The sequence below is a fragment of the Nylanderia fulva genome, unplaced genomic scaffold, assembly GCF_048542155.1.
Source record: "Nylanderia fulva isolate GAGA-0341 unplaced genomic scaffold, ASM4854215v1 Scaffold353, whole genome shotgun sequence".
NCBI classification, from domain to species: Eukaryota; Metazoa; Arthropoda; class Insecta; order Hymenoptera; family Formicidae; genus Nylanderia; species Nylanderia fulva.
In genome coordinates this window covers 1-25,671 of record NW_028190426.1, presented here as the reverse complement: position 1 = coordinate 25,671, position 25,671 = coordinate 1, and the positions used below count along the sequence as shown (strand labels likewise).

The 25,671-nt window shown below is 32.6% G+C and overlaps 1 protein-coding gene across 1 annotated transcript in view; it reads left to right on the top strand.

Moving 5' to 3' along the window:
• LOC114943536 (proteoglycan Cow-like) overlaps window positions 1–25,393 on the top strand; it is a gene marked incomplete at its 5' end in the record, with an annotated part of 109,824 nt that extends 84,431 nt beyond the window's left edge. The window contains 3 exons of the mRNA XM_085485261.1: window positions 8,125–8,332; window positions 24,623–24,782; window positions 24,961–25,393. Coding sequence (XP_085341387.1) covers window positions 8,125–8,332; window positions 24,623–24,782; window positions 24,961–25,039 — 447 coding nt within the window. The remainder of the gene's footprint in view (window positions 1–8,124; window positions 8,333–24,622; window positions 24,783–24,960) is intronic.
• Window positions 25,394–25,671: the final 278 nt, after the last annotated feature.

The following is a 25,671-nucleotide window of genomic DNA, read 5'->3' as shown; positions in this document are numbered from 1 at the left end:
AGGTCATGATCTTGGCAATACAAGGTTAACATAATCCATGAAGTTACCAATTTTTGCATAATTACCGCGATATCTTCATAATCCGTATTTAAGGTTAATGATTAAGTTGTTTTTATATCATCATAAAATAATTCAGTTAAAGTGGGGAGCATACATTTTTGCATAAGCGCATAAGCATATGCATAAGAAATTCAATTGGTTGAATTTCTTATGTATACATTTATAGACCAATCAGAATTCTTATGCTTACGCTTATGCGCCTATGCAAAAGTGTGTGCTCTCCACTTAACTCTTGTTTTTCATGTCCTTTAACGTACACGAAAAATGTTTCATTTATTCTTTTGTTATTCTTTTGTCAATAACCGCTATTGTAATCAAAACTATGAAGCGAAATCATCTTTCCATTGTAATCCGTGATAATTTCTAATCAACTATAAAGCTTGACAGTTTTCAGATCTTTAAAAATGATACTATATGGAATGGAATTTTTCAAGATGTAATAGGAAAGTACAGAATTTCCATTTGCAGTCTTCCTTTACATGAATCTTCCAACAACAAATTTTTGCAAATAAACTTTAGCACAATTCTGATGAAGGTATTCCGATTAACACGATTTTTGCGCACGATTTTTATATTTTTTCCTTCTCATCATGTAAAAAGAGATATTTGTTGATCGTACAATCTACATAATTTTATGGATTCTTAATCAGTGGATGGTATTCAATAAAGCGATCGTGCAGAATGAAATATTAAGCAGTATTCGCTGTTATGATATTTTTCTTGCATGAAAATTTTATTCTCATATCTACTATATTTTTGACGGACTCGTTCTGTTGCGAGTAATCAATGATCACAAGAGGAATATAGAACTTTTTTTACGACGTAAATAGTGCTTCATCACTATCACATTCATAATAAGATTTAAGGAAACGAGGATACATGCCCAGCAAACACCAAGTAACAATTATATATATTACTGTTAGTTATAATTTCCCATTCAACAATGTAAATACAATATAACACACGTGTTATATTGTATTTACATTGTTGAATGGGAAATTATAATTAACAGTAATATAATTTTTAATAAGGAAAACAATTAGATATTTAAAGACGAGGCTCGTGTGATATTATAAAATTAAGATTTAGAAAGACAGGGCCAACTATAACGAGCATATTAAATTAGTGAGAGATGTAATGTCAACACATAATTGATTTATTTCTTAGTAAATACAATGATAATAAAATAATATAATAAAACGTTTCGGCTGTTACCTCAGCCTTCTTCAGTAAATATAAAAACAATAAAAAATTCTTTTAAGTAGAATTATGACATATTACGCATTAGAGTCTATTTTTTAATGAACATTTTGGTTTGATAAGTCGATGAATTTAAATTGGGTTACGCTTATATCATTTATTAAATTAGATATTGTTTCTAATCGGCTAACCATTTTTTAGCTAAGATGGTAAACTTTTTGATTATGTCAAAAAACATGTAAACGAGTTCCCTGTTGTTAGTAGAACAGGTTGACAGTCCATTCCACGTCATCAATTCTTTTGAACATTATTAGTTAAAATTATCGTCAGAACCGCTTGATATGAGAATTGAAAACAATTAGATGTTATCCAGCATCAAAAAGTTAGTCCCCATCATCAAGGATATTTCCGAGTAAGTTCGTCACTGCAGTATATTTCACCGTGATTGTCTAAGTATATTTTAATTTTTTCGGTATATTAATTTATATTAATAAGTTATTTTTTATGTGAAAGATCTTGATTGTGATTAGAATTGCTTACTTAAATTGATGAGTAGTCAAGATTCCGCCAAGTCGATGTGTTCACTATACAAAGTCACAATATGATGTGTCGAGTTCAAACGGTGACTCCTATTATTATTATTATTTATTTATTAGATAATTCTTCTAGAATGTCAAAATATGACTCGTCAAGCATATCGGTATCTTTTTTTAGGTTTAGACCGTTTTTTTGTTCCTTTATATGGATCATTTCAGAAACATTTCTTTTTTGGAAATTAGATTCGGAATCTAAAATTTTTATGTCTTCCCAGTTAAATGAGTGCTGGTAATTAAGAATATGTTCCGAGATGACCGAATGCTTTGACGAATCTAACTTTATATTATTTACATGTTCTTTAACTCTCGTTTTAAGTTGTCTTTTGGTTTGGCCAACATATGTCGCATCGCAATCGTGACATGAGATCTTATAAACAACATTGGAATTAGTTGAAAATTGATTTTTATCTTTATGAACCTTGATAAAACGATTGAGTTTATCAAGACAACGATAACCTATAGTCATTTCTGTTTTTTTGATAGATGATGCGATTTTGTCAGAAATGCTATTCACATAAGGAATAACAAAGAAATTCTTTTTTTCATTATCTCCATCTATTTTAGGAACCTTAGTAATATTATTATCATTAGTCAAGATATTTAGTTTGGAATTAATAAGATACTTAATTCTTTGATTAATAGCGGAGAAAATAAATTCTAAAGGATAACCGTTGTTACGTAAAATAGTTATGATTGAATTTATATTCTTATTATGAAATTCTGGATGTGAAAGAAGAAGAGCTCTATCTACTAAGTTATAAACAATGCCTTTTTTTGGCAGAAAGGATGGTTAGAGTAATAGGAAAGAGTTCTTCCAGAAAATGTTTTTTTCTGAAACCAATCAACAAAAATGGTATTGTTAATTAATTTCAATGATACATCTAAGAAATTTAAACAACGTTTTATTATATTATTTTATTATCATTGTATTTACTAAGAAATAAATCAATTATGTGTTGACATTACATCTCTCACTAATTTAATATGCTCGTTATAGTTGGCCCTGTCTTTCTAAATCTTAATTTTAGTAATATAATTGTTGGTGTTTGCTGGGATGAATAGGAGAATGAATCTACTTTGTTCGAAATATATATTGTTTTAAGGATAAAATTCTAAGTTTAGGTAGTTTCACGTTAATCAATTTGCAATTGTCGAATTGAGTAATGTCTTTTAATGGTATTTTTCTGTTAGTCTGCAGTACAAAATAATTGCTATATGTAGACATATACTATAGAAAGATATTTATACAGATCTCATGAGTGGAAACTTTACGTATCATCCACTTTAGCAAGGACAGCTATATTTAATAATGTAACAAAGACAGTTTATTGAATTTGTTCAATATTACATGAGGCATATTCCATTGTATCTTATTGTTAAATAATTTGCTTTCAACTTCCACTGTCGAATCTCAGAATGGACAATTGTTATCATTATACAATTGTGTCAGAATTTTGTAACAAACGTTAACCACAACGCATTTATTTATTTATTTATTAATCTTTGTAAAATATCAGTATTATGTTGAGCGACATGCAAAAATTAAAGTAATCTATATATATCCAGAAAACATTTTGTGCGCAAATACCTAGCCATTGTACGTACATACGGCTCATCCTGCGCAAGTAAAACCTTATTCTAGTGTGTCGTCACAGTGATAACATTTGCTATCACTGTGACGAGATATAACGAGATGAGCATATTCAACAAGCATATTACACGCACTATCACATCACTGGCATATTTTTGGCAATTTGATATCCATTTGCACGTGATTTTCTGGTGTATCAAATAATACATAAGCTAACCATTTGCATGCAATATGTACGACTAAACATATTTCACATGCAAAACTCGTACACAGTTTATATGCATAAGACGCGCAAATTTTGCACGCAAAAATTGTTATCTGGATAATCATCTACATTTTATATCATTGTATATTATATTCCACATGGCATTTTACTTCTTTCAGTTGTTAGAGAAAAATACAATATTTTTAATCGTGGAAGTAATTTCAACGTTGCTGTTGTGATAAATCTTGACACTGTCGAGTTCATATCAAAGCTTATTCAAATGAACGTAACACAGTTGTTTAAGGGGTTAGGCCACTGTAGAAATTTCAAAAAATCGTTTTTTTTTTTTTTTGCTTAAATGATGCTTTAAGATCTTAGAAATAAGAAAAAAAAGGTTTTATAACGGAAACAAATTCCTAAGTGTCATTTTTGGAAGTTACATAAAACTTTAAACGCGTTTTTCTCGAAATCACTTTTTTCAAACTGGGCGACCTCATAACTCCCACAAATCTTGACCGATTTACTTCAAATTTAAACTGTAGCTTCTAAGATACATTTGTCAGCGAACTACGTACGGATTTTACGTTCCGTTGTAAACTTTTTTTTTTACAAACAATTTTGTGCAAAATTTTTCGTCAAAAAATGAAACTTTTTCTTCAAACTTGTGTCATTTTTACAAAAACAATTATTTTTTAATTTCCGTACGTAGTTCGCTAGCTAATGATATAAAGAATTAAAAAAAATTTGGTTTTTTGTTCTACAGCAAAAATTGGAGCAGCTAGTAGGTCGCCCGTAAGGCACTGTCCGAAACGAGTGGTCATCGTTGCAGAGCTCTGTCACCGCCATTTTGTAAAAAAAAAATGCAAAAAAATTTTTTTTATATATTTCGAAGTATGTAAGATTAAGTACTTAAAAAGGATTTTCTATCACTGTTTTTGTTTTATAGTAAAAAATTATCAAAAATAGGCCTTTTTTGGGCGCTCTACAGTGGCCTAACCCCTTAAACAAGTAAGTGGGAATTCCCACTACCTCATTCTCTGCATTGTTAACTTTTCCTCATGTAAAGAAAGCTTTCACACAGTGTATACATATAAATTCTCCTGATGTTGAATAGGTATTTGTATCTCGTCGCTATATTCAAACGTTGTATTCGCTTATGGATTGTATATCTATGAGTTTCAATCTTGATGATGTGATCGTCAAAGATTCGTTTCCGATGTTTGTTCAGAATATCGATTATTTTTTCAAGTATTTCCTACACAATGAATCCAATAATTTCAAAAAGTCACAATTCAATGTGCTAATTTTTTTCTGGTGCAACCGGATAATCGATTATATTGTCATCTGACACTGCTCGCCTTTTAGGAAAGTATATTGTCTCTCGCAAAAAATATTGTTTTTCGCATTCTTTATTTTGTTCAGTATGAGTGTTTTATTTGTCACATTATTTTTATATGTGCTTATGATAATTTCTTCCTTGTGAAAATCGAGCAATTATCTTTCTTGATCCGCAATATATCGATAATAATCCGCACGATAATTGGCAGATAAATATGATTTGCATAAGTGTTTCTGATATCTTATATTTTGCCGATAAACTCGTTAAAAAGTTGATAACAGGAAGTACAAATGTAAAAACATCATTAATCTCTGGCAAAAGAGTTGGAAAACTATAAAAGTATCGCGCGCTATGACGTTAAACGACAATAAGATTGAGTGTATTATTGAAATGTTCCTAACGATTTAGTAGATCATCTATTGCTGGAAACTTCATGTTAAATCGGTAATACAACAATGAGATCCTGTCGATTATTAAAGAAATTTAATAATTTTTTACTTAAACTAATCTTTTTAAGCTAAGGTCTCAATTTCATTCCAACTAAATTTGTGATTCAACAATTTGTGTCCGTGACACAGAGTGCAAAGCTTTTTTATACTGATATGATTAGTGTTCAGTGTTCATTAAAGATGTAATTCTTAATTATTTGAGATACATAAGACGCATAATGTTGCATGTTATTTTATATGTTGTTTCGTTGCACATAAACAGGTACACTATTAATTATTTACAATATACACATAAACAGGTACACTATTAATTATTTACAATATACATTATATAATAAGAAAAAGATGAATCAAATGCGGAGTGTTGATATCACAGATTGACTTACTTTATTCAACATTTTATATGTTCTCGGATTTTTCAGAATAATTAAATTATGTAGTTCATAATCAGAAGCGTTATATGTGCACGTTTATGTACATTGAGGGAAATGTAGCATAAATTGATAGTATCGACATAACGGTGATTGAAGCTGTAAATTATCAAGACGCGATATTCGGCGTAATTTCAGGATTATGTAAAATCCTTATTAGACAAGGAATTGTTCCAATTGTGCACATTATGAATTGGATTATATAATATTTCCCGATTAGATACAGTCCCCTATCGGACACATGCAGTTGCAATTGGACACAGTTTCGATCGGACAGAGGCCTGTTTCTACTAACGACGATTAAATCAAACCTCATCCGGTTAAACTGTATTTGTCTCTTTTTAAGAATTTATTTGAAAAGAGACAAAGATATAGTTTAACCGGAGGTAGAAATGAGCCATAGTCGTGCTCAGATATAATCCCGTTTAGGCACAGTCTCCATGCATCAGATATAATTCCACATGAGTTTGCAATTATCTCCGCAAAGAGATCTATTCATATCTATCGGTGCTTTCCTCGTCAATAACTGAACAATTGTGCAATTACACATAGATTTGCAATTTTTTGCAAGATGTGAAGTCACATCTCGTTAATAAAAACGTTGTGTCCGATCGGGAAATATCCTGTCCAAATGTGCGTAATTGGGACTTATTCTTAGGCTATGTATTGAAGATTGAAGATTGTGGATTTGATTAAGCAGAATAAAAAAAACTTTTTTATTTTTATTTGATTTTACTCTTTAATCTTATTGTTAATCTTTAATACGCAAATAACGCAAAACGACCAGTGCAGACAATAGATGGTAGCGCGGTTCACGGCGCGCGGGTCTAAACTCGTAGATAGCGAGTTGCGAAAGCACTAAGAAGTGCATATGCGGCATAAAAATTTGCAGAATATTCGATTTAAAGTTTAAATCCAGTTTGCTCGCTTATTCTTAGACGACACGAAGATGCGAATTGACAATCGAGTCTCAATAGAAAAGAAGAGTTCTTTTTTTTGTATTGTCGTTCTCAGGCAAGGAAGTTGCAATTTGAATGGCGAATAGGCTTTCTGAAAACGGAAACCTTTCTCATTTTTTTTTTGGAAATGCTTTATGATATGTCGATAGTCGAAAAATTTAGAAACAGAAAACATCCCGATAATCGGACGACAGATGGAATGTCGAGAACGGGGGTAGAGAATGTTCTACTTTGATTGTTTTTTGAAATGTGCTATTCGGGCGATGTTCACACTGCTAAATATTGTACTAATTCCGAATTTTTATATTTTTAATATTACCGAGAGTTGTTTCGAATCGATAGCACTTGATGTTGCTCTTTGCTATTATCAGAGCCAGTATTATAGTATGGCGGTTGCATAATGACCGTATGGTCATTTAAAAATATGAATGATTAAACCACTGTCTGAATAGTGTACATATACTGAGCGGCAGTACAGCAACTTCTAGATAGGGAGTAATGATAAAGTGTGCATGTGTTACCTTTTTAAATTGTTTATTGTATAGAGTTTGAGATTTTTTTCATATATATTTATTTAATGTAAAAGCAGCTATCTTTTTTGTTCTTTTATTTTATTTCCTCTTTTTATTTCTTTTTTTCCCTTTTCTTCCTTTTTCATTTCTCTCTTTTCTACCCTTTCGTCTCTCCTTTTCTTCTTCATTTTATTTCTTTTTCTTTATAAAATTATTTGAGATATTAACAAAAATTTTTCAAATTATTTTAAAATAATTTATCCAATCTATAGGAGAGTTTTAATGTATTAAAAAGATTTAATTAATGTATTAAAAGATTTAATGTGTTAGCAATAATTATAACAAAATATTTATTGCTTCTATGGTACTAGACAACACAAGCGCGAATTATAAAACATGTTTAAAAAAATAAAACATATCTAAAAATATTCATTATTTTAGCTAAATAATAATTGCTTGTATCTACTATGAAAAAACAACTTATATTTTGATCATTAGATTTTGTGGAATTAATATTGATATAATTAACCTATGTACATATAATTATTGGATGTTATAATAAAAAGATGAAGTAGGGAACAACATAATGTTTTCAAAGTGTAATATGAGTTAGATAAAATAAAATATTGATTATTTTATTACGTTTAGTTTTTTATTAAATATTTTATACAATAATAAACACAAACTACTGATTTTTTACTGTATTCATATATATATATATATATATATATATATATATATTTCTGTTTTTTTTGTATACTTATGATATGTTTTATGTCCAGGATCTTGCTATCGCGAGCAGACATGATGACAAGTATCTAAGCAACAACAAAGTGGACAAACCCCAATTTAAATCAATATACAACGTTCAATCCAGAAATACCGATTGCCCTTTATCATCTAAGCCTGCGATGGCTAATCGTCTTTTAGATTGGTTTTCTGTCGTGATGATGGATTCCAAGCATCGCCGTCAACATCTTAAGTCTAAAGGTAAGAAAGAACGTATGCTCAAATAAACACAAATAGCACAAATTTTCTTTCTTATTAAAAGAACGCGATTAGTATTCAGATTGCAAGACTAAAATTGTGTACATTTCCTATATTATATGTGTAAAGACATTATTTTATGTATGTATCATCTATAATTAATATATAGGTATATATTTATTGTATGTTCTACACTCCATTCCTCTCAGCCATAGAGCCACACGCGATGTTATTGCGATAATTAAGAAAGAAAATTTGGAAACTAAAGAATTTGTATCCTATGATTGGGATCTCAGAAATTCCTCTTGTTCCTCTCTTAACTTCCCCTGTAAAGGGGAATCTTGTTCTGAGATCCCAACCATAGGATACAAATTCCTTAGTTTCTAAATTTTCTTTCTTAATTATCGCAATAACATCGCGTGTGGCTCTATGGCTGAGAGGAATGGAGTGTAGATCGTGTTTTTAAAAATTAAGGAGCCGACTTAATATTTTTATTATTTGTTTTGTCGCGTCTGGGCCTAATTACGACGCTTTGGGGGTAAAAACATTGAGAGAAATATTGATTCGTAAGTGTCTGAATAGCTCAATTGGAAGAGCAGTCGCCCGGCAAGCGGAAGGTCTCGGGTTCAATTCCCGATTCAGCCGACTTTTGGATCAATATTTTTCTTGCCTATTTCTTTACAGGGGAAGTTAAGAGAGGAACAAGAGGAATTTCTGAGATCCCAACCATAGGATACAAATTTTTTAGTTTCCAAATTTTCTTTCTTAATTATCGCAATAACATCGCGTGTGACTCTATGGCTGAGAGGAATGGAGTGTAGATCGTGTTTTTAAAAATTAAGGAGTCGACTTAATATTATTATTATTTATTGTATGTACGTATTATGCGTGCGCGCGTATGTAAAATGTGTATTATCTATATATTTGTTTTTCTTTCATTATAATTTTTATCTACTCATATATATAGAAAAAATAATAAGAAAAATACATATAATTAAAATAATTAAAAATTAAAAGAATAAATTTCTGGTTATAAACGTGACAGTAGTCAGAAATTGAAAATATGAATTGAGAGGCTTAAGGTGATGCTGGTACCTATTTTATTTTACCGATAAAATGTTAATTTGTAATGTTTTGTTTCTTTTTTACTGATTTTATAAAATTGAAAATCTTTTTCAAGAATTAAAGTACATATGTTGATAAAGGCATAGGTGGTCATTTTTGATTAAAAAAAGGAAAAATTTAGAAAATTTACCGACAAGCTGTCAGTTGATATAAATATTTATTTTATATTAAAGTTATACAGTTTACAAGTACAAAATAAGTCCAGGAAGGCAAGGAGAGCATGTGAAAGAATGACAGGAAACCATTAAAATTGAGTTTAGAAGTTTAGTCTTAAAAAATAACAAAAAGTGAGATTTATGTAAAATATATACAATATTAAAGTAATAACATAAAAAGAGCATTTAATAATTATCGGATATTGTACATAAAGTTTTTAGTATATATATATATATATATATATATATATATATATATAAAAGCAATAAAAAATAAAAGTAAAATTATGAGTAACATTTTGTTGGTAAAATTTTTACAGACAGAGTCAGCTCCAGCGTCATTTTAAATAGAGATTAGGAATCCAGAAGAAAAATGAGTGGAGAGAAAGGAATAAGAATAAGAGAAAGAAAACGCAAAACTGTGTTATATGAGGCGAGAAAAAAGAGGGAAGGATATAAGAGAATAAGAATTAAAGAATAGAGGCTATATATAGAGTCTAGGAGTTAGATAAAAGAAGATTAGAAGAGCGATAGAAGAGAAAGAGAATTAGAGAGAGTATAGGGCATGTGATATAGCAAATGTAGAGGTTGTAGTGGAATAGTGAAACGATGAGTTAGAGTAGGGTGTGACAGAGAGATGACGCAAAGTGAAAAATGTTTATAGAAAGAGCGAAACAACGAGGGAAAGATGTAGGAATTCAGGAAGGAGAAAGAAAACAAGAAAAAAAGAAGGAAATGTGTTCCAGAAAAAGTAAGATTCTTCTAAAATCACTGGCCAAAATAAAAGATAAGGGAAATTAGGCAAAGAAATTGAGAGAGAAATTCAGGGAGGATTTGAGAGGGAAAGGAAAGGGAAAGAAAGGAAAATAATAAAAAGGGAAAGAGCAAAAGACAGAAGAGAGAGAGAGAGAGAGAGAGAGAGAGAGAAAGGAGGAAAGTTAAAAGGAAAAGAAAAAGGGCAAAAATAAAGGAGTTACAGAGAATAGAAGTTATAGAGAAAAAAGAAAAGAGAATACAAAGAAAGAATTTTGAAATGCTGAAAAGGAGAAATAAAAATAAGGAATTTTCGAAGAAAATTAAAAAATAGGATGTGATGACATTTATAGAGACATGATTGAATAAGAAGGAATGTCAAAAAGGATATATAAGCAACTAAATTCTTGAAATAGTATAAAGAAAATGAATAAAGAATAAGAGAAATGAAAGGGAGCAAATACTATTAGGTGTATAAATAAGTTCTCAGCTTTAGATTTCACTGGACCGAAATTATCGTTTAAATTTAACTTATTCTTCCGCCATTTTGCGGTTTTGAAGCATTGACATCTTTTTTTCTTTCAAAACATCGTGCGATTTGACGTTTAATGCATATAACCTTAATAATCAGTAGTGTTCACGATGGCAATTACAAAAGAGCATTCGATTTTCCACTCACTTCGCATTTCATCTTAAAAAAAACGCTGCTCAAGCCACCGAAATGACTTGTGCTGCATATGGTAAGAATGCTGTAAGTCATGCAACGTGCAAAAAGTGGTACACAAGATTTCGCGGAGATTTCAGTCTTGAAGACCAACCACGCGCTGGACGCCCTCAAACATTTGAAACGGATGAGCTGCAGACATTGGTTGATTAAAACAGTGCGCAAACAGTTACGGCGGATTGCTACCAACAGCAACTCATCAATTTGAGCGATGCAGTCGAAGAAAAGAGACCATTTACTGGACAAGGAAGCCGCAAAGTCATCTTGCTCCATGATAATGCCCGACCGCATGTTGCGAAGGCGACACAGGAACACATCTTCGCGTTAGATTGGGCACTTCTCCCGCACGCGGCGTATAGTTTACACATGGCCCCTTCTGGTTACCACTTATTCCGGTCGCTGTAGCATCACTTGGCTGGTGCGCACTTCAAAACAAAAGAAGTCCGAAAATGCATCGATAACTTTATCGCCTCGAAAGTTTATCGGTAAGCTTGCATCACCAGGGGATTCGGAAGCTGCCCGAAAAATGGCAAAAGGTCATCGATGCTAACGGAGAATATTTTGATACTTAAGCTTTTTTTGCTCGTTTTTACGTAAAGCCTTAATTTTGCAGAAAAAAGCTGAGAACTTATTTATACATCTAATAATTGTTACACATTGGTTTACTAATATATGAGTAGTTTAAATAAAAGTGAAGAGAAACAGGCAGAAATCAAGGAATAATTATAGTAAAATACACTAGTCAAAACAATTAGAGAAGCACTTAAATTTTCTTTAAAAATAGGCAAAATTCAATCAGTTGTAACTTCGATCAAAATTAACGCATTTTAAATAATTTAAAAATGAACGAAGTTACAGCTGATTGAATTTTGCCTATTTTTTAAGAAAATTTAAGGCTCCTGCATACTCGTTTGCCAAGTCCACGTTGACAGTAACGACTTAATTGAAAACGATAGAAATAAGAATTCCTATATTGTTTTATTAATAAAAGATGTACAATAATAATAATAAGCATAAATGTTATTTTAGCAAGCTAAATTATTCTTGTGACTTATAGTTTTATTTTTCTGCAGTGTTTTTATGTGTAAAATAAAATTGTCGTGGTATTAAAATATACCGAAAACTTTCATTTTGGCATAATTTAATATGTGAAAACAAATATTTACTTCATTTCGATACCTGCCAAACAGTTGGTTTTCGTCCTTGGTTATGTTCAATTCAATTCGACATTTATATATGTTATTTATTAATTATCCAAATAAAACGAGTTTTCGGTATATTTAACATATCTGTTCTATCAATTTTGACCGCTATTTTATTGAAAAATATTTTTATTTCAACGTAAGTCGCAAGAAAAGAATTTTCATGATATATTTTCTTGCTTCTGACGTCATCAATTCAAGATGGTTGCAGTGAGTATGCAGGAGCCTTAAGTGCTCTTCTAATTGTTTTGACTAGTGTATATAAATTTATTAGTATTCTTTTCGACTCACTAGACTATTTATTGCGTATGTTGATATAGGTAATTGAGGGAGAATCTTGGTTTGGGTTATGATGCTAATGGAAATAGAGTTCTGTTCTGTATTTGTCATTAGTTACATCACTAGTTTTAAGAACCTACAAAGAGATATTTCGACGGCGATCAGCTCGAGATACGAAGAATCAATCGGGTTTAAATTTTCCGCATTCCAAGAAGCACAGCTATTAGAGTATTCGCGAAAATATATTTAGAAAGATTGCTCACAACGCGTCAGAACAAATATTGCAGAGTTCAAGGTGCAAACCCATGGAGCGGAACGGCGTACGCAGAAAATCGCGGAACGAGAGCCTTGACCAATCACAAGCATTCCGTAATTTTTAATGACTTTCCGTGGTTTTCAACGGACAGCTTTCGTCCGCGGCGAAACTGCGCAATGCGTAATTCCGTATATGTGTTTAATATCACTGATGTTTTTAAATATCTCGTCAGTGTTAATATACACATAACGGATAAAATGAATTTAACGAATAAAAGTCAAAACTAATATGAACAAAAAGCAGTAGGAGCAGTGTATGTGCCACATTCGCAAAGTACGTTACGTGAAATCACATCCCGAGATACTCATGAAGCAGAATGACCAAAGCGTATAACAATTAGTATATTCCAATAAATACTTTTAAATCATTCTATTTACAAGTGATTATTATAATCACGTTTATAAATGTAATATTTAATGGATTTTCTGTTAAAAATATTTAATTTAATGCTTAATCATTGAAATAAAATTTGAACAAATTTTAAATGGATATACAGGATGTCCCAGACCTACCGTATAACACGTTAATGGGAGATTCCTGAGGCAATGTGGAGACGATTTTTCCTTAACGAAAATGTCCAGGCACCAATAATTTTTGAGTTAAAAATGATTGAAAATAAAAGCCTTTTTGTAAACTAAGCCTTGTAAAAATAAATGATTAACAAAACTATTTTTTAGTTAATTTCAGGTAAAGTTTACTTTAATAGAATTTTAATTTAAGGCTTAGTTACGAAGATACATGATTTAAAAAATTGGGAACATTAAAAAAATGATGACTTTTCTCGACATTTTCGCTGAGGAAAAATCGTCTCCAAATCGCCTCAGTAATCTCCCATTAACGTGTTATACGGTAGGTCTGGGACACCCTGTATATATAGATAGATAAATAGATACACATTCATTGTTTTCCTTGGGGTTACAATTTACATACTCTTTTACAAAAATCATAAGATTTACACAAACTTACAAAAATTTTTACAAAAATTTACACAAACTTATCCCAACTTAACCTAACTTATTCTAAACTTAATCTACTTATTTCTAAGAGGTTGAGCATCAACTCCGGGTCGCCCTTGAGGCCCTTTCCCCTTAGCTTCCGCTCAATCCCCTAACACATCTACACCGCATGGGACTTCCGTTTCCACTTGCCTTTAAATATTCTCTTTATTCTTCTTTTCTTTTCCTCGTCAAATTCATCTTTCCATCCATCCCTCCTCATTCTCCTATCATCTCTCCTTTTTCCTCTCTTCTCTTCCTTCTTTCTCTCTCTCTCTCTCTCTCTCTCTCTCTCTCTCTCTCTTCTTCTATCTCCCTTATCCACCATTCCCTCTCCCCTCCTTCTCCTAAAATCTTCCTTACTATCTCCTGCCAACTCCTCTCCCTTTTACTGCCAACCCTACATCTTTCCCATACATGTTTCCACGACTCCTCCTCTCCTCCACACACCCTGCATTTCTTCTTTTCAGCCTCTTCCCAATATCTACTTCCTAATACTTCATTTCCTAGTCTGAATCTCACTATCCTCTTCTATCTGCTTTTCCCCCATTCCTTTTTTAAGTACTCCGGTATCTCCTCCACTCTAACCTCTTTATGCCATCTATTCTATTCTGATCTATTTATTCTCTCCTTTCTCTCTCTCTCTTTTTGCTCTTCCACGTCTCTCTTTATCACTTCTCCGTCCCTCAGTCTCTCCTCTCTTCTCCTCCACCTCCTCTATCTTCCATCCTCTTTTTCTGAAAAAATCCTCTTTCTCCTTTTCCCATTCCAACCCTTCTTTTCCTTCTTTTACCTTGCCCTTTATCTTTTCTCAACATCTCGCCCCCAACCTACTTCCCCTTTCTTCTTCCATCCTCTTCTCGAAGCTCTACGCTCTCTTTCCTGCCCTCGTCCTCAATTTTTTTCTTTTCAGCTCCTCTCTTACCATATAACCCGGCGTCTTTTCCATTCTTAACATTCATCTTAGGTATCTCTCTTCTAACCTTTCCTTCCTTCTCTTTCTCTCTACCCCCATATTTTTACCCCGTAGCTCATAACCGTCCAAACTAGCTTGTCAAATAGCCATAACTTCCTTCCCCAATCTTTTTTCAAATCTTTTTTTCCCTATTCCCCACACTTGTCCCATAACTGCTGCTGTCTTTCTTATCCTCTCCTTCACCTGTCTTTCCTGTCCTCCATTCCTCTGTAGCCTGTAACCTAAGTATGTGAACTCTTTTACTTCCTTCATTCTCTCTCCTTTCCATATCCACTTTCTTTTTTTCCATCTTCCTCCTTCTTTCCTGGACCTCATAATCTTCGTCTTTTTCGCGTTTAATTTCAGCTTCTTCTTCTCTAAATACTGCTCCAATCTCTCTATTATGCTTCTCAACTCTTCCTCTTTCTCCGCTATTACTACTATGTCGTCTGCGTATGCCAACGTGTATATCCTCTCTTCTCCTATCCTTACTTCTTCCTTTCTTACTCTCCTCATCTTTTCCTCTAAATCCGCTGTCAAAATGTTAAACAATATCGGGCTCATCGGGCAGCCCTGCCTCACTTCTTTTTCTGTCCAAAACACCTCTTATACCTCTTTTCCTACCCTTATCCTGCATCTTGTCTCCTTTAGCACCTCCTTCACCCTTCTTCTCAGCCCTCTTCTTATCCCTCTCTCTCTCTCATCGCCTCCATTAACTTCCCTCTGTTTACCGAATCAAACGCCGCCTTTAGATTTACAAACATAGCCGTCATCTTTCCCCCTTTCTTTCGAACTGTCTGTTTATCATATAATTTAAAACATATATGTTGTCCATCGTACCCATTCCTTTCCTGAATCCTGTCTGATTTTCTGGTACTATATAAATCTAAATCGTGAGAAGGCATGAAGAGCCAAACGCGGATGTTGCTATGAAAACAAATCGTGCACAAGGCACGTATTACTCTTGGTATACTAACCAAGACTTTGAAAATTGAAATAATCTCTTACTTGAGATTTCATTTTAAAAACACCTTGACCCCTTTACCGAAATAAATAAATAAATGCGAGAGAAAAATATAGATCCGATAGACTTTCGGATTCTTCTCTCGGATCGGACTTCTTAAGATTTAGATTTATATTTATATTACAAAGCCTGTTATTGAATCTTAGTTGTTCTGGTACTATATTCTTTTCTTTTACCTCCCTCCTTATCCTTTCTTCTAGCACCATCGTATATAACTTATACAATGTCAACATCAAGGTCACTCCCCTGTAGTTCTTCACTTTCTTTTCATTCCCTTTCTTTACTATTGGTACTATCGGCCCTTTCCTCCACCTCTCTGGCCATCCCCTTCCTTTCCATATCCTGTTACAAAATTCCAGCGCCCACTCCTCAAGTCTCCCTCCCCCATACTTTCATATCTCATTCGGGATTTTATCTACTCCTGCCGCTTTTCTTTCCTTTAACCTCTTATCGGTTTTTTCCATTCCTCTCTCCCTATTTCCTTCTTCTCTCCTTCCTCTTCTTCTCCCTCTTTCCTTTTCCACTCCTCTACTTCTCCTAGTAGCTTCATAAAGTACTCTTTCCACTCTCCCATCTCAATCTCCTCGTTTATCCCCTTCCTCCTTCTGTCCTTGTTCACTATTTCCCATACCTCCGACTCTCTTTTTGCCCCTGCTGCTCTCTTTTCCCACCTCTCGTTTTCCTCTCTTTTCTTTCTTTCACACAATTTCTTATAATTTCCCTTTTTCTTCCTGTATTCTTCTCCTTCTCCCTCTTAATTCCTCCACCTCCTTAGCTCCCTCCTTACTTCCCTTTTTTCCTCTCCACACTCCTTGTCCCATCATTTTCTCCCATCACTTTCCGCTTTTCCATCCTTCATTTCTGTCTCCGTTCCCCTCCAAGCCTCTTTTTTTTAGTTTCTCCTCCATCCTCTTCCACTCCTCTTCTATCCCTTTCTCTCCTTCCCCTATTTCTCCTAACTTCTCTTCAAATATCCTGCGTCTTTCTTTGTTCCACACTCTTTTCTTTAATCCACCCTGTTGTCTACTCTTTTCCTCTCTCCTTTTCCCTTCTATTTCCACCTCTACTGGGTGGTGATCCAAATCCACCTTTATCTCTTATCCTCATTCTTCTCACTCTCTCTCTACTGTTCTCATTTCTTAACACATAATCTATTACTGTGGTTCCTCTCCCTCCTGTAAACGTCCATTCTCCCTCCTTATCTCCTTTCGTGTTCCCATTCAATATGCTCCAATATGCTTCAATAGTCTCCCTCCTTCTCCTGTCCTCGCGTTAAAATCCCCTTCGATTATCGTATATATTCCTTTTTCTTTCTCTTCCATTCACTGCTCCATTTCCTTCATCGCTTTTTCTACTCCTTCTCTTACATATACTCCTACTATTCTCCACCTCTCTCTTCCCACCTTTACTTTTTCTACCATAAAGCCCTCCTTCTTTGTTTCTATCTCTTTCCCCTTTTCTGTCAATTCTTTCCTTATACCCATTATCATTCCTCCTATCGCTCTTTCTCTCTTGTTCTTTCTACTCGGCCCTTGTACTCCTCATCTATATCCTTTCAGCAGATGTCCTTTAACCTTCTTCCAATCTTTCTTCTCTACCCATGTCTCTGACATCACTATCACATTCCACTCCTCCAATCCTTTCCAGAACTCCTTGTCCTTGTTCCCTAGCCCTGCTACATTACAAAAAGTTGCTTTCCATCCTCTATTTCTCTTCTCTCTCTTCCTCACCCTCTCTTCCTCTAGTTCGTTGTTTCCTCCATCCTTCTCTCTTCTTCCCCCACCTTCTCTTTCCTTATATTTCCTCTCTCGTTTTTCAGTGCCTCCTTCTCCTCATCTCATCTCCACCATTTTTTTCTTATCCTGCCATTTTCTATCCATGTCTCCTATTCTCTCCTTTCTTCGCTATTTCTTCTAGTTCCCTTCTCGCCTCCCTTTCTCTCCATGTTAGATCCGTATCGATTCTCTCTTTTCTACCTCTTAACTTTTTTTCTTCTTCATCACCTCCCTTTTTTGCTCCTCTTTTTCCAGCTCTACCACCACCATCTTCCTTCCTTCCTCTCTACTCTTTCCTATCTTCCTTATTTTTATTATCTTTACCTTTGCTTTTATCTCTGCCATTAATTTCTCAGTCCCCTCTCTTCTTTTCCCTTCTTTTACTTCCTTTTTTGACTATATTTTTCTCCTTTTTCTATTATCTCCCATTTCTTTTCCATCTGGAGAGATGGAAGAAGTACCCTTTTCTCCATATCCTTCCAGAGAGGGTAGGAATACTCTTTTTTTCCATATCCTTCCCTATAGGGTATTAAAGACGATTTTCTGCTTATCAGCTAACTTCACATAGATAGTATAGTCTTCAGCTAAACGATCTTGCTCCATCTGACTACTACCTATTTCTTTCTTTGAAAAATTTTCTTCAGGACAAGAAATTCGAGTCACTCGAAATCCTCAAAAATCATCTTCATTAATTCTTTGTCAGTAAGAAACCTTTATTTTGGAAGAAAGGTTTCATCATGTTACTTCCGGAAAGATGGGCCAAGATGGTTGAACAAAACGGTACATATTTGCTTAAATAAAATTTCTCTTTGTGTAAAATATTGCGTTCAAATTTATATTGAAACGAACTTTCCGAATAACCTAATATTATATATACATATATTTCTCAATATCTGCTTGGATCAATACAAGACTGTCATATCAAACAGTATAAATGAACAAATTAGTGACTAAATAAAATTGAATATATTTTATTTTGCAATTTTTCTGGAAAGTTGCTGTAATAGTCTCATGAATATTACAGTTGTATGTTTTTTTAATGTCTCTAAAATATTACATTGCAACTTGAAAGATTGTAACATTGCTACAATGTAACTGCAATGTTCTGTGTTGTATGGGCGGTTTCGCCGGCTCCTTATAAATCTAGTGAGAATCTTATCGTTCAAATATTTTATAAAATAAGTAACTTTGTGCATTTTTTAAAATATATTCTTTATATAATAAAGCAGGCCTCTAAAGAGCCGGCTTTTACATTTTTGTTTTTAAAAATGTATAATAAATTAAATACAGACTCGCGGCTAACCCAACCTTACCCGTTCCTAGCTGCACATTCCCTCAAGTTTATTAAAAATGTTTATTTTTATCTTTCTTTCATAAAATAGCTCTTTAGAGGACTATAGATGAGCTTACTGATAAGAATATCCAAAATTTAATAAGACTCAGTTAGTATTTTGGCTAATACAGAGAGAAACCTGAGAGCGGCCACCAGGATTTAGCGGCCGCGTGTACTAGTGCGCCTCCTGACAAAGTGGGCATAAACTACGTCGTGACGCTCGGTAAAAAGCACGGTAAATGGTTCGATTCCGTGATATGGTTCATGTCCGAACTATTCAGCTAAGAACCAGATTGATAACCGAACAACTGAGTCAGACAAGGACCAACGATTTATCGCTCTGGCTTTGTCTCACCTCACCGATGCGTCTCGTGGACTCGTGCGGCCGAAAGCACGAGGTTTCGTTTTTCGCGCGTAGCGTTCGCGTAATTCGAGGTTTATAATTTTTATGACGTTGACTTTGGACAATATATCAAAAAATTATGTACATATCTTTTTAATTTGCTTTTTATTAAAATATTTTATTATTTTCCAGCTCAAAAGTCATTATAATAGAAATGACTTACTAAATATTTGAGATAGAATAGAAATATTTTGCCAGTAAAAGGATAGAGCGTAAAACTTACAATTAACTATTTTCAAGAAAAATTAATTTAAACAATATACATAGCAATTATTATATTCGGCTCGGTTAGATTGATTTTCGAGAAGTCGGCGTAGATAAATAATTAAAATTTGATTACCTAATTAAAAATTATCCGATTTATGCCGTGTTTGGTGTCATTTTAATCGCAAAATCTGAATAATCCATTAAAATTATATTCAAACTGATGACCTTCCTTTCCCTCCTGTTGTTCATCTACGGACCTTGATATCTGGAAATTAAGAATCTGTAATTCCCGGTTGGCCGACAGCCGCCTCCACTATGTTGCCTACCGACTCTTAGATGTTATTACTATCTGCTAATTTGACGGTTAATAAAATTAAAAAAAACTATTATTTCTTAAATGTTCAAATAATTTTCCTAAACTTCCCCAAACGATTCCCAAATTATATAAGAAAAAATAATTGAAAAATATTTCATCAATCTGTTAACTAGAATCCTAAATAATCAGAGGCGCAATCGGTATTCTCTCCACGCTGTCCATGGTCATGGTGGCCTCCATGGTTGAGCCCGTACACGGAAATCCTAAAATATCACATTGAATTGAAAAATGGAGCAATATTCTCTAATTCGGCAATAATGTATAAATATTATTTGTATATTGTATTGTACATTGCTGCTTAGAATTGCTTAGAATCATATTTTTTGGATTATAATTTGCACATATGCGGGATCGTTGCGGGCCCAACAGGCGGTCAGCCAATCAGCGAGCGAGACGTCAATTGCGCTTCTCTAATTATTTAGGACTCTACTGCTAACTCTACGGCGGTCTTTTTTCTCTCTACCATTCAATGCTTAAACTATCAGTGTATCCAATCTATCAAAATGCCAAATTTAAAACTTTATTTGTGGGGTTGATCAGGGATTTTAGGGATTTAAGGATCGGCAGGCGATGGAGACGCATGTCAGCCGGCTGGAAATTACAGATTCTTAATTTCCAGATAATAGCCAAAATACTAAATGAATCTTATTAAATTCAGAATATTCTTAATCAGTAAGTTCATCTGTAGTCCTCTAAAAAGCTATTTTATGGAAAAAGGTAAAAATAAAAATTTTTAATAAACTTGGGAAAATGGGCAACAAGGCACAGGTAAGGTTAGGTTAACCGCGAGTTCTTATTTAATTTATTATAAATTTTTAAGGGTCAGCAGGAGACCCGGCCAGACAACTCCATTAACTTAGCCGATCAACTTCGTCTTTTTTAATTTTTTTTTAATCGTTTGTTGGTGATTGTTGGCTTAATTGCAACGTTTGTTGGTTCATATATTTTTTTTAAATTAAAAAGAAAAATTAGTTATATTCAACTTACAAGTCGATAAAGAATAACACACTATAATGGAGATCAAGGCGAAAAATAAAAATTTATTGAACATTAATTATATTTCCGAGCACTGAAATTAATATGAAGAACATGGATAAATTAGTATATATTACATTTGCTAACAAGACAACTATAGCTTTAAGATGAAAATTATAGACTGTTATTATATGTAATTGTATTGAATTCAGCGATTGAGAAGTCACAAGTGACAAAACGTCTTGCACGAATTTTTTGTAATTTTTATATTTAAATACAGTAATTTTACATTGTCAACTATATTTGCTTGTGTATAAGCCTGTTTTTATTGTATTAAGAAAAATTAGCATTAAGTTAGCCGGAAAATCTTATTTTTAATTAAAAAACGGTCTAATCGATGCGTAATTGTTTGTTGATGATTGTTGGTCTAATTTTATCGTTTGTTGGTCTTTATTATTAGTCTTAAAAACGAAAAATTATCACATTGAGGCCGCATCTACAGAAATCGAATATTATGATTTTGGTTTATTGTTTACGATTTAAGGCTTATTTCTATAAATGTAAGACTAACAGGCTATGAATACGGGCCTTAACATTGGCAGGAAATTGAATTATATAATACGCACAGATCTAAAAACTTTAAGATTACAAAAAGATATAAATACAAGTTTATTCTTTGTCTAATAAATATATCACATTTTGCAATTTATCATTTCAACTTACTATTAGAGAAGAAAATAAATATTTTCAATTTCCTGCTGATGTTGAGGCCCGTATTCATAGCCTGTTAGCCTTACATTTATAGAAATAAGCCTTAAATTGTAAGCAATAAACCAAAATCATAATATTCAATTTCTGTAGATGCGGCCTCAATGCGATAATTTTTCGTTTTTAAGACTAATAATAAACCAACAAACGATAAAAATAAACCAACAATCATCAACAAACGATTACGCATCGATTAGACTGATCGATTTTAATTAAAAATGAGATTTTCCGGCTAACTTAATGCTAATTTTTCATTTTTAATTAAGAAAAATATATAAACCAACAAACGTTGCAATTGGGCCGACAATCACCAACAAACGATTAAAAAGAAATTTAAAAAGTCGAAGTTGATCGGCTAAGTTAATGGAGCTCGGCTAGACTCCGATATTGAAGACCTCACGCGATGACAACGCGAACTCCGTTTTCAGTGTTGCCAACGCTGAGAAACCAATTCTCGGGTTTTATGTAGTGGTGCATGTCTGTACATCTTCTTCTTCTTCTTCTTATTTGGTTGGAGCTATAAAAGCTCATACACCATTTTTAAATGTTATATAATAATATTAAAGAAAAATGTATATAGTGTGTGTATGTGTGTCAATAATATATGTAATGAGCAACGGAAACATTCTCAATTCTTTATTCTACATTGTTTTTTCTATCTTTTTGCTATTTTTTTCAATATTTTGTTATGTGAACATAATTTTACAAATTTTACTTTACATTCATAATTTGCGATCCAAAAAGCTTCTACATGGTACATTAATTTTGTTATATTTATAAAAATAGAGAAAAAATAAAAAGATAAAGATAGAAAATTCAATATTTTTCGAATTTAAAGGTCTATGAACTACTCATAAAACTGCGTATGGGCACAAATAAAAAAATACGGGTCAAATATTTTTGGTAGTACATTTGTATCAAATTTGAAAAAGATTGGAGTGTAACACTTGGGTAGGGTTACTTGTAAGATGACAAAAAATGCTTGATGTGCAAAATAGAAGCATCTCCTATTTCCAATCGTAGTTTTCACATGTACAATTTTAGATGATAATAAACATTATCTCAAACAAGAGCTTTTTATGGATCACATGTAATTAATTATAATAATTTTACTCAATACAAAAATATATAGATATTTGTTTAAAACACGAAAGTATTATTTTAAAAGATCAAAGACGAATGCAAAATAATAAGCTCACGATTTTCAGGGGACAATAACAAGGTTTTATATTTTTATAAATATTTAATAATGTGCAATTTATTGTTTGTACTCTATTAAAACTTTTATGTTAGATAATAAGACTGATTTAAAAAATTTAATATATATAATATATATATATTTAGTTTTATATATATTTACTAATATATGAAAAACAATATGTAATAAACTTTGTTTTATTATTATTATATATATTAAAAATATATTTATATACAATTCCATATTTAATTCTATTTTCAAAAAAGTTATATTTTATATAATTGTTTGCTGTAATGATTTTGCGATTTTGAGAATTTTTCTTTAAGTATATATTTTTAAACCGTTCAAGAGGTTATAACCTAAATGAACTATAGACAATGAGCAGCGCAAAGGCGCAAGCGCGTATAGACAAAGACAGAAGGGGCCCATATGCAGCGTTCTCTTTCTATCGCTATATCGCAGCCTCTTACGTGCTAGCATATAACTCGTTCCCTCTATTCTTATAGTGGGGAGCACACACCTTTGCATAGGCGCATAAGCGTAAACATAAGAATCTTGATTAGTCTATGAACGTATGCATAAGAAATTCAACCAATCGAATTTCTTATGCATATGCTTATACGCTTATGCAAGAGTGTGTGCTCCCCGCTTATATCTCTATGCATACACCACTACATAAAATCCGAGAATTGGTTTCTCAGCATTGGCAACACTGAAACCGGCGTTTTGTGTTGTCACCGTGTGAGGCTTCCAACATTAATTCGGAGTTTGCCTGGGTCATGGCACAGATTAATAGACAGATAGCCAAAGACCTGTCTAAAGAGGAAACCGTCATTTTTCCCCCTTATCGACACACTTCGTCCCTAGTTCGAGTCCAGGCTAATAAAATCCTTTGATTTTACCAAAAAACTTTGCCTCTGGTGCGAGTTCAGGCTAAAATCTTTTGATTTTACATGTATAATGTATCTGGTTCTTATTGCGATTTGACTTTCCAAATATATTTTAACTTAAAAACACTTTAATATATTTTAGTTAATAAAATATTTATCTATATTTGATGTAGATAGAAGGACATATATATTAACATCTTACCTCAGCAAGTACGTTGCTACTTTTATCTTTGTATTTAGGTTTGTTCGCGTCGCATGCTCCAACTTGCTCCTTTTTACTTCAATGCGATCGTATTGGTTCAATTCAAGGAGCGCACCAATACGAGCGCATTGGAGTAAGAAGGAGCATATTGGGGTATGCGATGCGAGCAAACCTTTTGTTACTCCGAATAATAAGGTGAAAAAATGTTTATTCTTAATATTTAATATTTATTGCGACAATTTTTAACCATGTTTATTTTTAACTTGTGCGCAAGGTCTGATACAACTGTCAAAATAAAAAAAAAAGATTTGCACTTGCGCACATTGAATAAATCGGCCTGAGTTGGCAGCCATATTAGTTACATTTTGTCACGCTTGACAGCATGTAGTCGATATAGAAGTGTCCTGATCTGTAGATAAGACCGTGGCCTGGGTCGCCTGCCGACCCTTAAGACCAATCTGTGGGACGTAACAATAAATAATTAATATTTATATTTGATTATATATAGACTTTATGGTTATAACAATGACAATTCATTAATTCTCTTTGCGCGTATGTGTATATAATATGTATATATTTTTCGCATTATTTATAATCAATCTAATATCTTTATAAGAAAATATATGGAATGATTTTAGGTTCCTTCCCTATAGGGTGCCAAAGCGAAGTTAGATGGATGTTCGGACATTTGGACAGTGATGGTGATAGTCGACTTTCACTCTCCGAGTTGTATGGTCTAGAACATGATCAGAATGAACCGTGTTTGAAACCATTTCTGGATGGTTGCGATACGAACAGGTAAAGATCATATATAATTTCCTATTTGTATAAAAAGAGAAAATTTAATGTAAATTTTACGATCATGTGCATTGTCCATACATACAATATCTAAATTTTTAATTAATATTCCTATTATGGTATATTTTCCCACAAAGCACAAAATGTCCTGTAGATGTTCATTTTATATTTATTTTAGATCCATGGACATAAAACGAACAACCACAGGACACTCTGTGGTATGTGGGAAAATATACCACAATAGAAATATTAAGTAAAAATTTAGATGTCCATGGATTTAAAATGGATATAAAATGAACATCCATATATCTAATTTGAGACATCTATCAGTAGATCATATTTAGATATCCATAGAAGGTCCAGTTTTGGACATTTAATCTTATATAACATAAGATCTCCGTAAAATATCTTTATTTAATCGAAATTATCTGAAATATATATATTTATAATAAATCAGATTAATATTTTCCTGAGGGTTACCTGGGGATTACCTAAGAATATCCCTTATAGCACAAAATATTGTTAAAATATTGCATAAATATTTCCATATTACGCCATATTACGCCAAATATATATCTATATCCTAAAAAAATCATAAAAATGAAAAGGTCAGGCCATGTTCAAAAGAAGGTACTCAAAAATTTAAACGATCTAATAATAAATTATCACAAAAAGTAACTGATATGTTATTCAAGGTGCCAGTTCAAAGTGAACATACGTAAAGTGTATATTATCTAAATTTAGTAATAATATATTATCATGAAAAGTAACTGTAATATTTTATTCAAGGTGCAAGTTCACATTGAATATACATACATATAAGTAAAACTGATTACAATTTGATTCTAGAAAATAAGTGCGATATGTTATTCTTAGTGCACAAAATATA